The following is a 15668-nucleotide window of genomic DNA, read 5'->3' on the forward strand; positions in this document are numbered from 1 at the left end:
CTCCTACTAAGAGGCGGTTCCCATTTGGCAGTTCACAAGAGAGTTACGGCTAGCTACCCCAAAGGGGTTCATGGTCAGCCCCTCAGAGGGAATTCATGGTCAGCCCCTCAAAAGGGGCTCATGGTTCATGGCCAGCTTCTTAGAGGGACTTCACAGCCAGTAACTAGCTGATCTGCATATATGTAGATGAATTTCCTCTCCTCATATTTGCTGCTAGTGACACAGGATTTGAAGACACCGCTTAGGTTGTCTTTGAATTTTCTGTTCTGCTGTCACTTGTGTATGAAGTTCACTGATTTGAAACCAAGAAACAGTCTAAAGTCAACAGTGACATAACAATGTGCTTCCTTTAGCACAAAGGAAAAAAACATTAAAACTACAGAGACACTGCTCATGGCTTTGGAACACCAACAAGGACCCAATGGTTTCCAGAAGAAAGAAAAGAAGAGAAAAAGGAACAAGGGAAATAGCATATTTATTAAGGGGTATGAAAATGTAGGAACTTACAAAGTAATACATTATGAATTAAGGAAGTATTATTTACCCAGTGGAAAAAAAAATAGCCAAAATTCACGAGCAAACTGGATTGTATATGTGAGATGATTACATATTTAATCTCTAATCATTTCCTTTCCCAATCATCTATTAGTAGCAGCAATTTTAAAATGACAACCAAAAAAAAAAAAACTGTTACAAATAAACATTGCCTGGGGAGAAACATTTCCAAGAATGCTCTTTTTAAAATGAACGGATGCAACAAGCTATTCAAACTGTGAAGACTTGGGGCTCATCTTCAAAGATGAGGAAAATAAAAAACCCTGAACATTGTTCACTAAGAAATGAAAAAAACAAATACATTTTCATCAGTGAAAAAGAATACATATGGATATTATAAGACATTCTTAACCAGTGACTGCAATGATAACATTTAGAAATGTTCATTCAAGTACTGGTATTCAATAAGCATTCAAATTTTCATCAAAAGTAACAAGAGACTGGAACAGCCCAGTGGCTGTTCTGAAGTAACAAGGGCCATATCAACAGGAGGCAGGTGACCCTCAGAATACTGTTGTCAGTTTTGCTTTGTTTTGTTGTTTTTGCCTACAATAGACTTTTTAATAGTCTGTTATTTTTTTATCTTCAAGGACCCATGGACTATCTCACAACAGCTAATTAAGAAGTTATTTCTATAAAATGAGTCAGCAATACCAAAACAAACATTATAAAACTCAACTTTAGCTGAGTTTTATAATGATGATGATGAAAACGGTGATAAGGCAAAAATATGTTCTCTTTGGCAAGAAGTTGTTAATTCCTTACCAAATGTTGGTTTGTGGGCTTTGTAGAAACTGTAAGAACACTTTGGTTATTTACCAAAGAGCTATTTAGTGGGCTGAGAGTTCATAAACTTTCACCATGCATAACAGCACTGGAGACTATGGCAAAGTCGTGCTGAAATCAGCATCATTTACTTGATTCCCATTATTAAAAACTCTCCCTTCAAAAAGCTCCTTCCTTATCTTGGCCTGAATCTCAGGCTGTCTCAGAAGTTCCTTTATCTGTTTCACTTTGGACTTCAGCTCCATCCTTTCTCGGCGCAAAGCTTCATTGATTAAGTCTTGGGTTCCAAATGGTTTCTCACCTATGGGGGAAAATTATATGACACATTTAAAGTACAAATATCAATGAAATACATTAAATATGGCACACTGGCTTATCAAAATAAGGCTTAAAAAACCTCTAAAATGTTACCCACATTTCATAGAAAAGATTGCATTTTGCCCAAAATATAGAATTCATGTGAAACTTAATTTACTGTAAATAAAGACCACTGTATGGTAACAGCACACTGGGGACAAACACGGAACTTTGCGGACTCACTATACTCATGATCATTTCAACAGTGGCAAGCTGAACTTGAGCACTTGATAGCTGTGTACAAGTTTTGTCCTCTGATAAAGCGGCCCACTGATCTAAGCAATGTAAACGGCAGTATTCCGACGGTGGCGGGTCCTCTCCCTCCGCCTCTTGAGTCCTGGCAGGCCTTCCAGAAGCGCCCGCTCTCCCTCGTGCATGGCTGATGGCACACAAGGTTGGTATTGTTCTTCTGTAAATTCATTTCTTCTGCTGGTCTCAGCACCCCATTCTTTCCTTTTCCGTTGTGTCGCAGCAACACGGACGCACCAATCTTAAAAGTGATGGGCCATCTCTGCGGCTTGAACAGGGTGCTTGGCTAGCACGCGGCGAGTCAGTCTGCGACTTCGCAGAGGGACAGCGGGAATGGCTGTCCTCTCACTTCCTGTTGTTATCACTACCGGTGCCATTCCGCTCGCCCTCTTCAACTTTCGTGGCGGTCCCCTCTCCTGGCTGCTTTTTGTTCTGTGTTTCTTCCAGGTACTGCTGGACAGCCTTGAGCACGGCGCTCTCCACCAGCCTCTTACTGAGCCTGACCAGTTCGGCATCCTCAGGCTCCCCTCGGTCCTTCTCACCTACATTCCACAAGAGAAGAGAGGTCACTGAGCTCATATTGCCATAGCAACGAGGCCACCAGGGCCCAGCTAGTTCAGCTAGTTAAAAGAGCAAGTGTCCTTCACTCTGGCAAATGGGATCTATACGTCCAGCAAGAGTGGGCTGCCTTTTCCTGTGACATTCGTCCAGGCGTGACCCTGTCTATTTCTGAAGACTTTGGGCTGCAAAGGCGTCCATTAGAGGCACATAGCCTTGCTAGCAGCGCTGCAGCCTTCCTATTTCTACATGGCTTTTGCGCTCCTCTCTCACTCAAGGCTAATGATGTTTATGAGCTGCTGGTGCCCACACATGGGTCTCGGGCACATGAATTCACCCAAGAGATCTGGACCTGCTGCTCCCTCTCCAATGCTAACTATCAGAGAATCGAGATTTCCCCCACCATCTTACGGCTTAGGATCACTCATTTTGAAATGCTTGGCAGAGAGATTGGTTGTCAATAAACTCCCAGCACTCACACCAAGGCGAATGTAATAACCACTGCCAGCAGAGACCGGTTTAAAATAGGACTGCAAGGCTAGCATTCTATTTTTAAAATCTCGATGCTGTCGCTGTAACTCAAGAGACGGGGAATTCTCCTAAGAATTATGATCCTGGTGGCAACTCCCTATGGGCCACTGTCTAATCTTCCCTCTGCTGTCCCTCTAATGACGATGCAGGTGGAAGCATGTACAGTATTCGCTTTGGTGTTTTGAATAAGATCCACGTCTCCCGTGTCCTCTTGCTACCTCACCCTTCCATTCTCCAGATCGTCCCTTCGCTGCGGAAAGGCAAAGGGGGCCTCTCCCACCACGTCCGCTCAGCACCCTCACTCCCTCCTCTGAAGTGTCGGCTGGAAAGCGGATGGGTGGTGTTGCAAACAACTCGCTGCCCACCGTAAGATGAGCTCCACGTGACAATCCAAGGGCTCGAGGTGACAAAGCCGGCGCCACCTCTGCATGTCCAGGTCTGGGTCAGGAGGATACAATGAGTGGAAGCAGGGACACGGATATCATTTTCTATCCCCATACATATCAGGGCTTGGAGAGCAGAAGAAGATGAGCCAAAGATCACTCCTGGCCCCAGTCCGCCTTCATAACCCTGTTATTTGTCCCCAGCGCACATGCAGGATTAATTCTGCTGGAAGCCACCTCTATCCTTCCAGCAGACAGACATCACACATGAAAGGGAGGATGGGTTAAGAACAACCTAGATTGATGCCTTAGCAACCGCTTCCCCCTCAAACATGGCACCAAGGACCACGATTACAAGCCTAAGCACACGTGCAGTACAAAACATGTTTGGAATTGAGTAAGCTTTGACTTGGTGATAACAGAGAACCTACTGAACAGATATGTCATGGCACTGTGAAAAAGCAAGGAAAGGAACTGTCACTAATATAAGCTCAGGCAAAAGCTCTGATTTTTACTAGTAAGAATGCGTGGAAATGTTGCCTAATATTTAAATTGTTTCCTCTCAATCTTATAGCACAATATTTACCCTGTATAGATGGTATTTCTATGCGCACTGCATGCAACTATTTGTATAGTGGCTCTTCAGATTTAAAATGGAAAATCAGATGCAAATGAAGGGATGCTATTTAAGTACCTTTCAAAACATGACTTTCAAAATGACATTCCAAATCCCCCACCAAGGCTCTGCACCCAGGCCAGGGACTACAATTTGTGAACAGTTCTAGAACTCTAGTCAGCTTTCTCAATGGTAAGATAACAAGGCAGGATTTAAGTTCCATTAATAACTCATTCTCCAAAATCCTTCTCAGTTCTAATATCACGTACCTCGTGGTTTTTGTCAGTGGTGTGTCCCTGTGACTTGAAATGTTAAATGGGTCTGCGGTACATGTTCGGAGTCCCATACTCATGATGCACATTCGAAACTAGGGTGGGCTACTGAGGAAGACCCTGCCCAACGTCTTTCCTAAAGAGAGAGGTTGAAATATAAAAGCTTCCCACAAAATGTTAATTTCCCTTCTGGCTGTCCTATTTTTGCTCATGCTTTTACTATTACCCCTGTCAATCAAACTCAGAGCATGATTATCTTTGAGACCTTCCTGACCCTAGTCAGCCTGCTTCACTGTGCAGTACTGTCAACATGCACCTCACAATTTCTCCTGTCCTCAAGGCGCCTGACTAGAAGCCTCTAGGTCCATTTTCTAAAGTATCCCTTTCACACTGGGTGTGGTAGCACGCACCTTTGACCACAGTGCTTGGGAAGCAGAGGCCGATGCTGGAGCTCTGTGAATCTGAGGCTAGCCTGACCTACAGCTCAAGCTCCAGGCCAGCTAGGACTACACAGTGAGACCCTCTTTCAAAACAACATTCAATTTGTCAATTAAAAAAAATCAGATAAAATACCCCTTTCAGTCTCCACTTACGGGGAGGGGGGGCAAGTTTCTGTTTCAGGACTTCCTGGGGTTTGCCTGAACAGCCACTATTGTGCCACCTCTGGGGTGAATTACAACATCCTTAGATGCTGCCAGGTCATTCCCTATATATAGATCCCTGCCCTTCCCCTTCCAATTACAATCTTAATTCCTTTGGCCTTGCTCAGCTGGAAGGACATGTGTATATGAGCACTTCACCATTTGGTCATGTCCTAAGTATCTACTAAGTGGGTCCCTAGTAAGGGGAACAGGGACTATCTCTGACATGAACTCAGTTGCTCCCCCTGAGGGGGAAGCAGCCTTACCAGGCCACAGAGGAAGACAATGCAGCCAGTCCTGATGAGTCCTGATACACTAGGGTCAGATGGAAAGGGTGGAGGACCTCCCCTATCGGTGGACTTGGAGAGGGGAATGGGAGGAGATGAGGGAGGGAGGGTTGGACTGGGAAGGAATGAGGTGGGAGCTACAACTGGGATACAAAGTGACTAAACTATAATTAATATAAAAAATAAAATAAAAAAATACATAGCCTATATCCTCTCAGCCTATCTAAATACTGTAGAGAACAAACCAAGATCCTACTAGCTTTCTTTTTTAATTCTTTTATAAATTATGGGCATTCTTTATTAATTTACAAAGACATAGCCTGATGGTTGGGAGCATGGCCCAGTCAGAGGCCTGCCTGATGCAAGCATGGGGCCTGTGTGCGGCTCCCCCAGCACACATATGAGAAGCCGGAGTAGTGGTACATATCTGAAATGCTGGCACTTGGGAAGGAGAGAGAGAGAGAGAGAGAGAGAGAGAGAGAGAGAGAGAGCGCCCTGGAGCTCATTGGCCAACTATTCTAACTGTTAAACTCCAGAATCACTGAGGGACTCTGTCTCAAAACATAAGGTGGGTGTGGTTAAGGAAACGGCTGGCATGTACTGCTGGCCTCCTTGCGCATGCATACACATGTGCGCATTGGCACATACACATGTGCGCCCCCACCCACATGTACCTGAACCCACACACAAACGCAGGCCTGAGGATAGGAACTACAATAGATATCTGGTGCCTTCCTCTCTGCTAACATATGGCACAGTTTTTTCACCACAATGAGAGCTCGATAATTTTTTTTTTTTGCCTAGTGATTTTTTTTATTGAAATCCTTGAAAGCAGTAGCAACAGTTTTGAATGTTATTACCATCCTATATAAATAGCACACCGTGGCCCGAAATTTAAATGTAAAATTAAATCTAAAATAAGAGCAGAGAATTTGAGAATAATTTGAATATCTGTGCGAAAAATCTACATCTTCTTTGCCTGATGAACCTGATCTGTAAGACAAAATATTTCTTCCAATGATGATCAGAAATTAACAATCTATAGTAAGCAATTATTTCACCAACCAAAAATAGGCAAATCAACAAATCTTCAAGCTCCAACCTGGACTTCAGCTTCCCCACATCAGTTTTTTGTGCAAACCCACTCAGGCTACTAATATGATCTCAGAGCAAACTGGGCATGGCACATGACTATGATCCCAGCACCCAGAGAGGATCAAGCTCTTCCTTAGTTACATACGGAATTTAGGGCCAGTCTAGGATACATGACGCCCTGAAAACATTTTTGCACATGTATGCATGCATACATGTGTGTGTCCTGGGTGGCTTTATTACAGATCTGTAAGAATGAAATAGTCCAAGAGGTCAGAATCTTCATTCCAGTGAGAACTTGCCTTCCAGTTTTCAGTAGACCTAATTCAACTTACAGAGACATTTTCAGATTAAAGTTATGCTACATTTTCCTGTGCCTAACACTTACATGAGGACAGCAGTCTCTCACGCTGACCTCTGAGACAGTTTCCCTGATGCCCCATCAACAATGACTGTGGCGCACAGTATGACAATACACACAGCTCTCTTGATTCCAACAAGATACTGGCAGAAATATTCCTAACAACAGCATCAAACTCGTGATCAAAAGTATCCTTTCTTGGTTTACTGACTCTCATACCTATTGAAAAGACTAGCTTTTGCCTCTCATCCTGTATCTGAGAAATCCCCCTAGTAGATCTTTGGTGGTATCGTTTGAGACCTGAGTCTCACTCTGTAGCCCGCGATGGTGTGGAACTCATTACAGAGCCTAGAATGGCTGGAACAGAAAATAATCCCCATCTCAACCTTCCAAACGCAGAAATTGTAGGCATGAGCCACCACACCCAGAGCCACAGTTTCTTATGAAAATGCTAAAAGAAATAAAAGTCATGAAAAATCTTTTAGAACCACAAAATACAGTCAAATATGATGGCTTATGCCAACATCCTAGCACTTAGAAGGCTGCAACAGTAAAACAGGTGAGGGTCTAGAGTGTATTTTATAGTGACCACTATAAAAATATTCTAGACCACTCTGGGCTATAAAATGAGCTTATCCCAAAATATCAATCACTAAATGAAAATAAATCCACTCAACACAGTATATCCGAACAGGCACAAAATTAAGATACTTTTCAACAAGCGTCACATGAGTAATTAGAGTAAGCAACTATCTAAGAATGTGGCACAGTTCATCCATGGTCTGCAGCTATTATTCTGGCTTTGTTTATATTTGCCTGAGATCTTCAGGACCAATACAGGTCAGTTTCCTTCTCTGAGATCATCAAAAGGAAATAACTCCTCAGTGGTGGCAAGAAAATCTTAGGACTCCTAGGATAATTAAGTCTTAGTATGGCTTAGCTGGCCCTCACATGTGAGCTGAGCTGACCAAACAGAAGCTGGATTGGTGTGACGCGGAAGGCTCTTAGAGGCTGTCATCGCCTTCCTACCTACCACCACCGTCTAAGTGCCTGCTTGTACCGAAATCAATAAATCAGCGGGTAGTAATCTGACATTTTAAGAAGCAGAAGATGTAACATAAGAGTAAGAGAGGGAGAGAGAGAGAGGAAGGAGGGGGAAAGACACAACACACACACACACACAGATACGCGCACACACGTGCACAAATGCACACAGGGTCAGGGGAGAGAATATCAAAATGAGAACTTTCACACCTGAGAACATTAGCCTTTGTCACTGCACACCAACTGTCAAAAGCCTCATTAGGGAAAGCAGAGCTTCTCTGACCCCCGAGGCTGTCATCACGACACAGAAAGAACATACTGTATTAGACCATAAGCCCTATAGGCACTGTTGGCATTCTCATGAGAGAACACAAAAGGAGAAAAGCTGCGAGCTTTACTAATGCTCAAAAGGCATACACACAAAAGGAAGGCTGGCATGAAGGCGTGGCCCTCTCAGACCAGACCATGCTGAAAAACTACAAAAGTTAGGAGACGAACAGGATGCACAGAAAAAGAAACAGCAAGGAAAGAGGACAAGATTCCCCAGGAAGCAGCACCTGGCCTATGAGGCTTCCCAGTGTGACTGCAAGAAAGGAAAGGACAAAAGATGAGAAGTCTCCTGACCAAAAAGCTGTACCCAGGGAGAAATATGAGTGTTAAAAGCCACTGATACTTGTGGCGACCCATTGCCAATAAGCCTTAGTATTTGGGGGGTAGAGGTTGAAGGAGCCAGAGTCAAGGTCATCACCACTGGCAACACAGTGAGTTCAAGGCCATCCTTGGCTACAAGCTACCTTGTCTCAAAAATCAAAACAAACAAAAACAAAACGGAACCAGTTACTGAAATAGCAATGCGGAAATGGAAGGTGTGGAAGAGGCCACTGACGCCAGCTTTACTATAAAGATTTTACAAGGAACTCTACAGAGGAAAGGCTCAAAAGGCTTGATGCCTCCGTAAGCCAGCATAGCTCCACTAGAGTGAAATCACCTGCAGCTTGCCAGTAGTTGATGTGAAAAGAACGCTCACCTCCACTAGGAAAAACTGCTACGTATTTTCAACAAGGTGCTATCTGTGAGGCAAGTATGGGCAAGTCAGGCCTGGGGACACAAGGAGACAAGACCATGTGAGGGAAATGGGCCAACAAAGCTGAGAGCCGCAGATGGACATGTGTAGCCATCAAGGCTCGAGGGCAGATCCCCACAGAGAAGTGCCCAGTCACAGAGGACTGCAAACCAGTCAGGGAGGCCGCCCTTCCTGCTGTTCTGAACACACTCAGGTGGCCTTACAGGCCTACAGTCAGGGCTGTTAGAAGCGGTCAGGCGTGGGTGTTCCATGCCTCAATCACAGAAATAGGAAGGTGAAAGCGGAAGGGTTCACTGTTAGAGAACAGCATGAGTTACCTAGTGATGAAAAAAAAAAAAATGGAAGAAATGAGTGAAAAGAACAACAACTTCACTTAGATGTGAACAAACCTTCCTCAGCATCTTTCCATTACTTCAAGTTTTACGTGTGTTATTCTAGAAATTTAATTATTCCTGCCACGAATGGAAGTCAGACGTGGTGGCACACCCTGCAATCCCTGTACTCAGCATGCAGATTTCTGTGAGTTCGAGGCCAGCCTGATCTACATAGGACAATCAGAGTTGTAGGACAATCAGAGCTACGTAGAGTGACCCTATCTCTGAAAGCAAGACAACAACAAAAATGTATGGATGACCAACAAGCATGGCGAAAGACAGTCAACATCTTAAGCCATCAGAGAAAGACAGGTAATAGTGACAATACTCTCCCGCTCAAATGACTCAGTTAAAAGGACACATAACAATAATCACTGCTGAGGACATGAAGCAAGCAGAGCTTCTGGTGCTGGTGAGAATGCAAAAACCCCGTTTCGGGGAAATTCTTATAAAAGCTGACTACTCTTACCACACTATGTAGCAAGCTCACCTCTAGCTTGACTTGAAAACAGATGGATGAAAGGCCTATGCTCACCAAATCACTTACACCAATGTCTGGAGCTCTGTACAAAAGTGCCTTAAAATAGGAACTACCTGATGAGTGAACTGAAAGGCTGTGCCACGTCCATGCAATGAAAGAATACTACAAAGGAAAGACATGCTCATACACGCTACCACACAGATAATTCTCAGGTACAGTATGTGAAAGAAGCCAAACTGAAGAGGCTACACACCATGTGATTTCACATTCGATGCTGTAGAAAAGGAAACGCTGGATGGGGACCAGACTGGCGGTTTGGGGGAGCTGGGAGGGGAGAGGAAGGAATGTGAAGGGAATTTGGAGGGTAGTGGAGCTATATATGATCTCACTTGTGGTCCTTACGACTCATGCTCATTAAAACTCACAGAACTAAACATGAGTAAGAGCAAATTTACAGCGTGTGAAATAGACTTCGCTTTTAAAAATGCTAATGGGAACAGCTCCTTCCCAGGATTGCTACAGGGGTCGACAAAGGGCTCGCTGACTAGTCCCATGCCTGCCACTCTGCCATTAGCCCGTGGCTGCCCATATGGGTGACTTCCTGGGTCCTCGCTATTTTTAAGACACATCTCGGCTGCGACGTGTGCAATCTCACAGCTGCAGGCCAGCTCCCTCAGTCGCTTTCCTCTGAATCATAGCTTTCTGTTGTGTCCAATCTCAAAATATTTTCCATAAAATTGACTGGGGGGATGACTTGTGAATGTGGACTGGAGCCAAGTAAATTGTTTTCCTCTTTCCCTTCTGAGTATCAGGCTTATCAGCTACCCAATCTGCTCAAAGAGTATAAGTGAACTTGGCACCAGAGAGGGCTGGCAGGTGGTCACTATCTCTGCTGTGGAAATCGGCTTCCTGGGAGTGCCGGCCAGCCGGCCTCTCTGCAGTTTGCTTCCCTTGGGATTCGCTCTGTGTTGTTTGTGGAATCTATCTAAGAGCACACATCACAATTGTTATCCTATATAGAGAAACCATTAAGCTTCCTCCCTAAATTTCAGTTCCTCAGTTCCTACCTTTCTTCCAGTTGGAGTGTGGGAATTTTCAAGGTCCCTGCCTGGTCACAAAGACCACTCTGGGTCATTCAGTGCAAAACTCACTAAGACGTACAATTCTGAATCATGAAAAAAAAAGGGGGTAGGTAGGTATTATTCATACAAATTTGGGTTCACAGGAATATCAGTAGAAAAATAAATATCATTGTAAAATATTTTACGATAAAGAGACATGCCAAAAACATAAATTTTAAAGAAATCTTGATCAGCAGGAAATGTGAAGTCTAAAAATGAAGCTGTGATTAGAATCTTAATTGCTGTGCACATCTGATTAGCCATCTATTTCAAGAGAGCTGGGCATAATAGCCAACTTTTGGTTTCTCGGTTATTTCGATAAAACATCTGCTCACGATAACACATGCTTTTCTTTCCAAGCTTGTATTCTAAACCAGGGCTCCGTCCAAGCAGAAAGGAGGGTGCCTTCACATTCTAAATGCTGTGTTCACCAAGGCAGGTCAGCCCAGTGAATGTTCCAGAGAGTCCAATCAAATAACATAAATCATAGGCGGCGGCTGCCACTTGGCTCTTTAAAAGCAATACGGGCACACCCAGGTCAGGAGGAACGCCAGGCTGAGCACGTTTCCGTCCATGGGTCATAACAGCGATAACAGGGGACAGCGCCTACGGCCCTTTGAAGGGGTTTCCTGCTTTGCAAAGCAGGGTCAGAAACGTTATCCCGTTTGGTTTTCTAAGGCTTCTCCTGAGGTAATGTGAATGTTTTAATAAAAACAAGGACACCAGGAGTTTACAAAACCTACGCAGGATTCTACAGCCACGCAGATGGGAATTCGGAGTTCTACAAAACAGAAGCTTAGCCCACCCGGAACACCTGCCCCAGACAGGTAACCTGAGAATGCTCCTACAGGTGCAAAGGAGGCAAATGTGAGAAACGCCAACTGCATGACTGACTGGAGAACCAGAAAATTCAGGGTTCAGTCACGGTACTTCCTTACCTCATTCTCCACTGAAATTTCTCAGTACTAAGAAACTCTTATTGTCACAACACAATTCCTCCTGCCCTTCCTTGCCCTTTCTCTTCTTTCCTCCCTGAACCTCTTCCTCCCTCCTCTCCCTACCTTCTTTCTTTCCTACTTTCAGCTTTCCTTGCACAGACATCCACCAAGCGCCCTCTACCTGTGAGAAGCAGCTGCATTATGAATACAAAAAGGACCCAACAGGACCCTACCTTCAGAAAACCTGCAAGTCAATAGAAATGCATGACGATAAACAGTAAAAGGCCACAAATACTGTGAGGGGAAGACGAACAATAAGGGTGGCTACATACATACAGACTGAGAGGTGGCTCAGCAGGTACAAACAACATGGGCTGCTCTTCCAGAAGACCAAGGTTCCATTCCCACCACCCACATGGCAGCTCCCAACCCTCTATAACTCCAGACCCAGAACATCTGCCATTGTCTTCTGGCATATGCACGGGGCACATACATACATGTAGACTAAACACCTTTTCCATGCTAAATAGAAAAACTTAAAAGACTATAGGCAAGGGCCGGGCTGTGGCTCAGTCGGTAGAGTGCTTGCTTACTATGCACAAAGCCTTGGGTTCAAAGACTCCAAATTCTGGGATATACCTCTAGAGTTCCTTGGATATATAGCTATCCCAAATTCCAGACCCTAGCCCAATTGTCATCAGAGAGGCTTCCTCTGGCAGCTTACGGGAGCAGATGTAGAACCCACACCCAAACATTAGGCAAAACCTGGGGAACCCTGCAGAAGAGGAGGAGAAGGAACTGTAGGAGCCAGAGGACACCACAAGAACACAACCCACAGAGTGAACTAAGCAGGGCTCACAGGGGCTCACAGAGACTGAAGCGGCAACCACAGAGCCTGCCTGGGTCTGTGCTAGGTCCTCTGCAGACATGCTGTGGTTGTTTAGCTTGGCGAGTTTGTAGGACTCCTATCATTGAGAGAGAATGTGTCTATTACTCTTTTGCCCACTCTTAGGACCCTTTTCCTCCTACTGGGTTACCTCATCCAGCCTTGATATGGGGGTAGGGGGTGTGCCTCGTCTTAATTGTAAGTTGTTGTGCTGTGTTTGGGCGATATCCCTGAGAGAAATACCCTTTTCGGAAGGGAAATAGAGGAGTGGGTCTGGAGAGGAGGGGTGGGGAGAGGAAACTAGAAGGAGTAGAGGGAGGAAAGACTGTGGTCAGGAGACATGAATAAATGAATGAATGAACAAATAACCGACTGGTCAAGTCTAGGAAAAAAATTCCCCAAACCTCATGAAGACAAAAGGAGGTGATGACTGAGTCAGATCTTATGAATTTAGTCAGTATTTCCCAGGTGGACCAGGTGACTAGCTTGGCCTGACATGAAACTACCTGCCACAGCAGCAGTGCGGCCTGTATGCCTAATGACTGTCTTGCTCAGGTGTGTGGTGACTAAAGATGTAAGAAGGTGAGCCATGAGCCTGGAAACACTCAGGGCAAAGCTGGGAAGCTCCCAGGCCATGCTGAGAAGGGTGCTGGGCATCTGTTTCCTTGCAGGGCATATGAAGTCAAAATTAATGAGGAAACAGAGGACACCTTCCCAGAAAATCTGAAGCCTGGTGACCTCTTTAATTTATGTGTTTAACTCTAGGGAAAAAAAGAAAAAAAAAAAGAAGTGATTGAAGGATGGAACTTAAGATGGAATTTTTCTTTTCTCAATGTCTTAAGGTTACCAGTTTACTAGAAACTTCTGTTTAGAAACATCCCACAGAAAATTAAGCTAGGCTGTGTGTTCACTGGACACTGCCTGGGGTGGTGTATAAAAAGACATGCATTTGGTCCATCAGCTGGTGTTGGCTTCCAGAATACGTGATCTTTATGTATAGAAGACCTGCTACCAGTCAATTCAAACAGCAGGAAGAAACAAGCATGGATGGCAGCAGGTGGGCAAGGAGCAGTCGCCACTGAACTGGGCTTTGTCTGCAGGCCCTGAGCTAGGTTCCTATGGAGAAAGTGGTATTAGAATCATGGGTGGAAGGCGAAGGCCGGCGATCACCTGAACTCATCTCACTGCACTTCCGAATGGAATGAGCTAGAGTCCAGTCCCAGAACCAAAGCCACGACATGCTCTAGGACCTAGTGTCCTACACCCTGAGACAATAATAGACCTGCCTTGTGCTAAGCAACTGGGAGGTAGACTTCTCCCACACGTGTGAGTCCAAAGCTCAATTCAGCTTCTGCATATGTCGAATCAGGGCTCTGGAAAGCAGAAGACTGGCCTAACTGTACATAACTAAAACCTGCCAAAGCTGGTTTCAAATAACGATCAGCACGGCTCTAACACATCACACTTTTGATGCTGTGACATAATGCTAATCTCCATCTACTACCTTATACAATTATACTTCCTAAAATGTTTTCCATTCTAGGATGAGACTAATAATCATAAAATAGTTTAATGCCTCTTCTCGGGTTATAGGGTCAGAACACCATACCTGTGTCCCTATGAAAGTCACTCAGCCCTCCTGTCTCCCTCTTTTTCCTTAGAAAGTACAGATGACAGCAGTTCTACAGTACACGGCTGTTGTGAAAATTAAGACAATGCAAAGCAGTGACTGAGGTGCCTTCACAGTCAGCACTTACACTTCTTCCTTCCTTTTTATAAGATTTTTATGTTTAATTATATCTATGTATGTATGTGTGTGCCATGCAGGGCCTGCAGAGCCTGGAGGAGAGCTTTGGATCCCCTGGAGCTGGGATGCACACCGCTGTGAGCTCTCCCACCTGTCTGCTAGAAACTGAACTTGGGTCCTGCACAAGAGCCGTGCCTACTCTTAGCCAGCGTGCTGAGCCATCACTCCAGAGTCACCGCTGTTTCTTGAAACAGTGCAGAACTGATTGTGACAAAGATGTTCATGTTGCGTGTGTGGGTGGGGTGGTAGTGGGTGCAGCGGCCTTCCAGTGATGTTATGTCTCGTTCTGGGTAGCTTCAACTACGCTCTTTTACAGTCAAATGCTGTCCCATTTTGGTGTGGAGAAGAACTACTGAGATTCATTAATCTTGCAAAAGCCGCCCGGCAGACAAACAGACGGCACCAGGAATAGCACGATACAGATGGTTTCAGAGTTCCAGATGCACTAAGCTCCAATGTGCAGCACTGTGAATAACAGTAACAGCAGCAGCAATAATAGCCACCTCAGGCTCAGTTGGCGTGCAGCTCCTCTAAGAACGCGCCTGCTACAGGACGTGTGCCCCGCAGTCGTCATTCATTTTGGTCCTCTCGGCTTTGCTCTCTTCCTCGCGGTAACCCTTACCCACCTTTCATCACAAGGCTGCCTGCCAGCCATTCTTTCCTTTTTGTTAAACTCCCAAAAGATCTGATACAGCCATTAGCATAAAAAATAGTAGCAGGGTTAAAAAAAAAAAAAAAAAACAGGAGCAACAAAAAGAAATTTTAATGAACAAGTGAAGCAGCATGGTGAGTCTGCACCTCAGGAGCCCAAAGAGCCTTCCGGGTAAGCCCTGTTCCATTCTTGAGGCCACATCCCCCCCCAGACCCTTACAGACCTTCCTCCCACCTTTCCCCGAAGCAAACAAGATTATCAGACCACTCTCCGCTTGTGCCAGTGTATCCTGGCTTCCCCCACCTGGGTTACCCTGTGGGCCAGCGCAGCCCAGTTCAATAGCTCTACGGGAGCCGTGTAGAAAGTGAGGGCCAGTGACACGCCAGCTATCCTGGTTTTATCCATGGGAAGGAGAAGGGAACGCTGTTTCCCAGAGCTGAGGGAGGTCCTGCCATATGACCCAGCGAGGCTGAGGACACAGAAGCTGCTGGGAGCCCCGGGCCTATCACCAAGCAAAAGCTGAAAAGGTGAAAAGCTGAAAAGGCTGGGGAGGTGGCCATGTGCACGTGGTTACAAAGCAAGCACAAGTGTTG

At 45.1% G+C, this 15668-nt stretch overlaps 1 protein-coding gene across 6 annotated transcripts in view; it reads right to left on the minus strand.

Moving 5' to 3' along the window:
* Positions 1-458: 458 nt before the first annotated feature.
* Positions 459-15668, minus strand: part of Akap7 (A-kinase anchoring protein 7) — a 128062-nt gene continuing 112852 nt past the window's right edge. For 3 of the 6 annotated variants that reach the window (XM_055599303.1, XM_055599307.1, XM_055599306.1), the window contains one exon: positions 1800-2489. In XM_055599303.1, the coding sequence (XP_055455278.1) occupies positions 2293-2489 (197 nt within the window). In that variant the 3' untranslated portion in view covers positions 1800-2292. Of the gene's footprint in view, positions 1643-1799; positions 2490-15668 lie in introns of those variants that run through there. The other 3 variants (XM_055599304.1, XM_055599302.1, XR_008719248.1) reach the window with 2 other exon arrangements.

Source organism: Psammomys obesus, unplaced genomic scaffold (assembly GCF_907164565.1).
Source record: "Psammomys obesus unplaced genomic scaffold, mPsaObe1.curated_primary_1811, whole genome shotgun sequence".
Lineage (NCBI taxonomy): Eukaryota > Metazoa > Chordata > Mammalia > Rodentia > Muridae > Psammomys > Psammomys obesus.